General features: G+C 50.3%; 1 protein-coding gene across 1 annotated transcript in view; it reads left to right on the top strand.

Moving 5' to 3' along the window:
- MLLT4 (myeloid/lymphoid or mixed-lineage leukemia (trithorax homolog, Drosophila); translocated to, 4) overlaps nucleotides 1-6,816 on the top strand; it is a 101,396-nt gene that overhangs the window by 87,109 nt on the left and 7,471 nt on the right. Inside the window, exons 29-32 of the mRNA XM_010858771.1 lie at nucleotides 5-464; nucleotides 1,014-1,065; nucleotides 1,592-1,614; nucleotides 6,277-6,400. Coding sequence (XP_010857073.1) covers nucleotides 5-464; nucleotides 1,014-1,065; nucleotides 1,592-1,614; nucleotides 6,277-6,400 — 659 coding nt within the window. The remainder of the gene's footprint in view (nucleotides 1-4; nucleotides 465-1,013; nucleotides 1,066-1,591; nucleotides 1,615-6,276; nucleotides 6,401-6,816) is intronic.

Below are 6,816 nucleotides of genomic sequence, written 5' to 3'. Positions count from 1 at the left end.
GCAGCCGCAGCAGCAGCCGCGTACCATCGAGCGCAGGGACCTGCAGTACATCACGGTCAGCAGGGAGGAGCTGGCCTCCGGAGACAGCCTGTCCCCCGACCCCTGGAAGCGCGATGCGCGCGAGAAGTTGGAGAAGCAGCAGCAGCTGCACATCGTGGACCTGCTGAGCCGCGAGATCCAAGAGCTGCAGGGCAAGGCCGAGCGCTCGGCCGAGGAGAGCGACCGGCTGCGCAAGCTGCTGCTGGAGTGGCAGTTCCAGAAGCGGCTGCAGGAGTCCAAGCAGAAGGACGAGGACGACGAGGAGGAGGAGGACGATGACGTGGACACCGTGCTGCTCATGCAGCGCCTGGAGGCCGAGCGCAGAGCGCGGGTAACGGGCCGGGCGGGCGGGTGGGCGGGCGCCTTGCTGGAGCTGTGTCCCCGGGGACCAGGGCGAGCTGCTCCCAAGACGAGCCGTTCCTGCGGTGCGCGGGGCACTGAACCATTGCTTCAGCTCTCTCGCCAGCGTTGGTGGAGACCAGTTACTTAATAGCCAGTGGTCACCGTGATGGGGGGTGGTGGCTGAAATGGCCAGAGAGTCAGGGTCTCTCTGGCTGGGTGGGCCAGACTCTTAACTGCCCGGCTCCACTGCTGGAGCAGGAAAGCCTCTGACAGCAGCACCAGGCCGCGTGCCCGCGGTGCAAACGGGCGGCCCCTGGTCTCCACCATGCGGGCTCCCTGGGGTCCGGGAGGGCCGGGGTGGGGCTGAGCACAACCGCAGAGTCAAGTGTGTTGTCACCCCCAGGAACAGACTCTGCGGTTGTCACACTGATGAGGGGTGTCACAAAACCAGCGAGCATTGTTTCAGTGGTAGTGTAAAGGGACTGAGAACGCAGGACTCAGAGTTTTCCATTTTATGAAAGTAACTTCTGTTGCCTTGGTATCACATGAGAGAAGAAAGTAAAATCCATACTAGTTTAGGGCAGTATAGACTGTTAAAATGCCAAATCTAACACCCTGTGTTGCCCTCTCAGGAGAGCTGTTGACAGAGAAGCACTTATTGGTGTTAATTTGCAGCAAGTGCTAGTGAGCCTTTTATGTTAACGAATTTTAGTGATTGTTTTTTTTTTTTTTAGTATAATGCAGTATTGCGAGAAAAGACAGCAAAGGGCATGTCCTTTTTGTCTTTGGATTTTGTTTCTAATTCCCCCTCTGATGCCGTCTGTACTGGAGACCGGAACCAGTGGCTGTGCTGTCAGACCCTCAAATCTTTCCAGCTTAGGATGAAATTCAGCCCTAGACCCTTGGCAGAGAGTGCCCTGAGTGGGCAATGTGGGCCCTTAAGGCCTGGGACGTCACCGCGTACGTTTCTAGTTAGATACGTGTTAGCAGACACACATGCATATGACTTAGTCCAAAACTCAGCTGGAATCTCTCTTGAGAAACTTGCTTCATAAACAAAGATCTAAGTGTTAACTATTACACTGTTATTAGGTAAGTCAGCAGGGGTATACCTCCTCAAGAAAGACTGTTTCCTTTGACAGAGCAGCTGTTTGATGAGTAATTGCTTGGAGCATAGGACTCCTTTGAGCTGTCCCCACCTTCTGCCCAGCGCCCTGGCCCTGTCCGTGGGTGGTGAGCTGTGTGCCCGTCACAGCTGCCACGCCTGCAGCACCCAGTCCTAGGGGACGCACTGCAGGCGGGCCCGGCATGGCTGCTGTGGCCGTGGCCCTGGGCTCTGCCCCACACGAGGAAAGAAGGCTTACTCTGAGCCTAAAGCTGAGGTTCATGGTAAACAAGTGGGCGTGATTAAATTTATTGCTTAGTGAAAAGTTAGAAACCACATTGTAATATTTCTACACTCATTCTTTTCTCTGAAAACTAAATTTTTATTGAGGGTCTATCAGTTTTTCCAAGTGATTAAAACGCTGAATATTTCAAAGCCTTTTAGTATGAATCATGCTATTTAGAAAGTTCTTTATGATAATTTAGTTAAGAATATCTGTTTATCATTAATTATGTTGAGATTAAGATCTTAGTCTCCAAGTGAGAGTGCTAAGGGAAAGTTTACTTTTTCAGTTTCTGTGTGTCTTGCTAATGAAGCTCAAGTATTTAACACCATGTGGGCACTTTTCTGTTTCTGGGCACTAGAAGTCAGTCTAGTCTTGACTTCTCTCCTGGGCTGTCCTCAAGCACGGATGAAGCATGAGAACCGCAGGCGTGCTGATGGCAGATCCAGGTCCTAACGGAGCCTGTTTTTCACACTTCATCTTTCTTTTTTTTCCTTCTCTGTTACCTGCAGCAGACTGCTATGCCAGCAATCTCTGTTCTAGATTTGGTATGTTCCTGTTTCTTTCCCTTGGGTACCTTTTTCCTGTCTGATTTCCTCTTTTCCTTTAGTGGTGGTGGTTTTATGTTTTCAGTAGATCTGGTCCTAGGGGTGTCCTAGATCAGGACCTGTATGTAGCTCCCTGACTCTGGAAGCATGCCTTTCAATGTGTTTAGATGTAGTTATCCTTTGCTCTTCTCTGTTAATTTTAAGTGTTACTTACTGTTTGTTTTTGGTTTTGACCTTTACTCAGCTTTAGTCCTAAAGTTCATACTGTATATTCCTGTGTACTCAAAAACACAGAGCAAACTGCAGTGAGGAGTGACTCACTCTTGTTACATTAGAAGTCCATTTTAACTATCATCAGACGCTTAGTTCCACTGGTTCCAACATTGTTTGCCAATTAGGATGTAACTGTCTCTTGGTAGAGAAAGAGGAATTTCTAGTAAACATTACTCTGTTTTCTTTAATATCACATGAGTTTAACTTACCAGCCATGCCAGTTCGTTGCTGAAAAACACTCCTTACAAAAAACACAGTCACATTGTGCAGTAACCGTGGTATGTCTCACGTCCACGCTGGGGAGACTGAGTGGGTTGTAATAGCGTCCACTGTGCTTGAGGACTGGATTTCCGTCACTTATGTTCTTACCACGGTGGCGATACTGACTCTTAAATAGCCTTTATTGCTGGTCAACTTTTAAATGATGCAAGGCCAGATCTAACCATCCTTTGAGAAGACTCTGAATCCAGGCTTGACTTTAATGGCCTTTCCCCAAACAGCAGTCCTCCTTTTTTCGTTCTGTTTTGCTTTTTGAATTTAAATATCCTGGTGGCAGTGTCACTGCAAAGGGGAACCCCCTCCTCTCCTTGGTGACTGAAAGGCGTGTCTTCTAAGCTTGACTTTTTCTTCCATGTGAGACAGAGATAGGAAGCGTGCTTCTCTCTGCCTCTGTGTGTGTTAAGGTGTCCGTGGATGGAGGAAGGGGGGAGCACCAGTCACCTCCTGTTGTTTCTCCACTTACCATGTCCTTATCACACGCGTGAGGGCTGGGCTGGCCTGGGGCCCCAAGAGAGTCCCATGTCTGTGGGGTGTGTGACAGCTGAGTCACAATTTGCTAGGATGGGGTGCACTGAGATATTTGTTTCAAAGGACTAGTTCAGGGTTTTTCTTTGTTTCTTTAAAGATAATTATTTCTAGTGTTAATATTGACTGTGGGCATCAGGTTTCTTAGCCTGATGACCCTGAAGGTGTTAATGCTGTCGCTGAGTTCTTGCCGTGCCCCAGGGGCAGAGGCGTGGCTGCTGGTGTAGGACCCTCCCCGTGCTGGTTGCTATGGTGACAAGAGGAGCGGGCTGTCCGTGTCCATTGCTCCCTCCATCCACGCCTGCTGCCTCTAGGCCCACGGCCCACGCACCCCGCCTGCACTCCATCCTGTGTCTCCCACCCTGGACTCCTTTGCGCACGCGCCCACCTGACCGCTTTGCACCTGTTCTGAGCTGACTTCCCCTCCCCCACTCTGCCCTGGTGCGCTGCCTCCAGCTGCAGGAGTCTGCATGGTGCGCGGGGAGCTCCACCTCGGGCTCTCTCCCCGGCCAGTGTCTCGGCAGCTGGAGGCTTGCCTTGGAGCTCTGGGTCCGAGTATCTTCCTTCTGCTGAAGGGAAGGGGAAGGGAGCCCTGCAGGCTGAGGGCGAGCGCTGCGTCACCCAGTGAGGGACCGCCCCTCCTCCCCAGGAGCCGCCCCCCAACCCGGAGCAGATTCCTCTGCGAAAGGAGGCAGGAGCTGCATTTGCCAGGATGGGACCCAAAGTCCCGGCCTAATAATTGGCTAATCAGGATGATTCATCTTTATTGGGGCCCTATGAAATTCTTTAGAGTGAATATTTTTAATGGGTAGGAGCATAAGCAGACAAGGCCCGAGGAGAGAGAGGTTTCTTACAGGTCGTGTGCTTGTAGTTGCTTTTCAGAGAAAATGTCAAAAAGCAGGGGGTATTTTGACCCTGTTTCATACTCAGATATTTCAGTGTGATTGTCTGCCTTAATGGGATTTCTGTTGTAAATTAAAGATGTAATAAATTAGTGTATTTTTGTGGTACAAAAATATAAACAGAAATCTCAGCATACTGTTTTTTTTTTAACCCCTGAAAATACCTTTCTGGGAAATGTGGGCTGCACCAGTGTTGTAAGAAGTTGGTTTAGGCTTGCATCCTGCTTTTAAATCCCAGCATGATGGTTGGTTTCAGTGACTGTGGTCTGGGCTGGGCTGACTCTCTGTAAGAATTACTGTTTGATCTGTTGAGATGTTGTTTCCCCCAATACAGCTTCCTGCCAGGCTGTTTTGGTGGCGTGCGACTTCTCCATCCTTCAGGGTAAAACAGCAAGCTCGTCTTCTCTCCATTTAGCTGCAGTGTTTATGCATGCGGTTTGTCATTGATGCTCAGAGTCAGTAACTTTCTGACTTAATTTGAGGTGTCCTCTAACTGTTGTGAAACGTGAGTCAACTATACAGTTCAGTGTAGCATCTGGGTCTGTTGTTCGGGGCAGATGAGGAGATTGTGTTCTCATTTATGTGTTTTGGGTTTTTAGTTTGTTGTTCGCTTGTTTTTTGAGTAAAGCAGAATATTTGTGAAAAACAAAAGTTTGTTTTGAAAATGAAAATAACCAAAACAGCTTAGCAAATAGTGGAAAGAAAACTGCCTTAGTTATAATAGCACTGGTTCACTCGCTGCTTTAAAAATAGAAACCAGTGAACTGGGTACAGGGAGAAGGCTCCTTGCTTATGCCATCAGGATTTAGAAGAGGAAGGTTTTTAAGAGAAAAGTGCTTGCTTTTTAGATTTAGTAGTTGTGAGAATTGAAATTATTCTGACTTCTTAAAATTATATTTCTTTTTAACGTGAAAGGATTCATTCGCGGGTTCAGTGTATATGGTTATTCTTGCTCAGAACTTGTTTTTAATTAGATGTAGGAAACGTAAGACATAATGAGTTGGTTTGTGTTTTGTCAGGTAACAGAAGGGTCTCTGTTGCATTCTTGCGGTTTTACCTTCTTCCATACGCTGTCTTTCTGGAGATACTTAGTGATCAATTGCTGTTTTATTTTGTCACTCTTATTTGGGAGCTGTTTCCCATATCTGTGCGACGCCTCCTCCACTGGTGCTGCAGACCTTCCAGAGAGCTGATCCCGGCTACGGGCTGTCTCTGCACCTCCACGGAGCGGGCACTTCTGCCAGCTTCTCGTTGGGGTAGGGAGCTAGAGGGCTATGCGTGCTAGCCCAGCCCAGGTCTGTGGTGCAGAAGAAGAAGTCCGCATCCTCCTAGGCTGTGACGGCAGAAGTCGACCTGACAGAAAGAGTCTGTTCTCTGCCAGTCACACGTGCTTTTCCAGGTCCCTTGACGGGTCCCTTGAGGCATTTTCCTCCTGTAGCGTATGGGAGGTGTGACTGGGAGACTGAAGGGGCTGAAAGCCAGGTACAATACATCTTAGGACTTTGAAGATGTCCTTAAGAATTTGAATGGTATGAAGGAGAGAGATTAAATTTGTATTGTTTGAAAAAGACAGACCCTGAAAAACAAAGAATTGGAAGCTGTCAGGTGGTGAGTTTGAGAAGAGCAGCCATGCTTTTTGACGAGCAGTTACCTGAAAACGGCATGCACTGGTGGGAGGTGGACTCGGGGCCCCCAGACCCTGGAGGCGTTCAGACACAGTGCACATTACTTGGCAGAGGTGGAGCAGGAGAGAGTGAGAATAAGGTTTGTCTTAAATTTCGGGCTCAGATTCTGTAAATCAGCATCTAGGGGACAACCGAGCTGGGGAGGGATTCTTCCGTCCAGGATAGGACCCAGAGGGAGTGCATGGCAAAGGGCCAGGACAGAAGGAGAGCTGGAAACCTGGGCCCAGAGACTAGGCAGGTGGCCTGCCCCCGAGCCCCCAGCCCACCCCGCCAAGCGGCTGGGCCCACCTACCAGGGCCAGGAGTGCAGGCGAGCTCCTTCACCTTCATGGTGGCACTTGGTGAGGGGCACAGGCAGGAGGAGGCCCAGGCTTTCGTGGTTCCGCATGCCAGGGTCCGACTGCTGGCGGCCACGCGCTGGTGTGCGCGTTTGTTCTAGTGTAAGTGTCACGCCTGCTGCTGTGTGAGTGTGTAGGATACACCTCCTCTCAGGTTCTGGAGGGCGGGGACAGCTGTGAGGTGGCACTGCGTGACCTGGCCTGCTGTCTGTGCTCAGCTGTGCGTGTGTCGTGTGTGCGCGGTGTCTGCTGCCTGCGTGTGTTGTGTGCGCGCACGTGTCGAGTGCCACGTGCGTGTGTCTGGCCGAGCGTGTGTCGTGTGCGCGCTGTGTGTGCCGCGTCTGGGCCGTGCTGTGCTGAGTGTCGTGTGCACGTGTGCTGTGTCATGTGCGTGTGTGTTCGTGTCCAGTGTCATGTGCGTGTGCATCTGTCGGCCGTGCTGTTTGTCGTGTGCGCGTGTCTGAGGGCCGTGCACATGTGTCTCAGCCGTGCGCGTGT

The sequence above is a fragment of the Bison bison genome, unplaced genomic scaffold (genome assembly GCF_000754665.1).
Source record: "Bison bison bison isolate TAMUID 2011002044 unplaced genomic scaffold, Bison_UMD1.0 scf7180017855360, whole genome shotgun sequence".
Taxonomy (NCBI): Eukaryota; Metazoa; Chordata; class Mammalia; order Artiodactyla; family Bovidae; genus Bison; species Bison bison.
The sequence above is the reverse complement of the archived record's forward strand: the minus strand, read 5'-3'. Positions and strand labels throughout refer to the sequence as shown.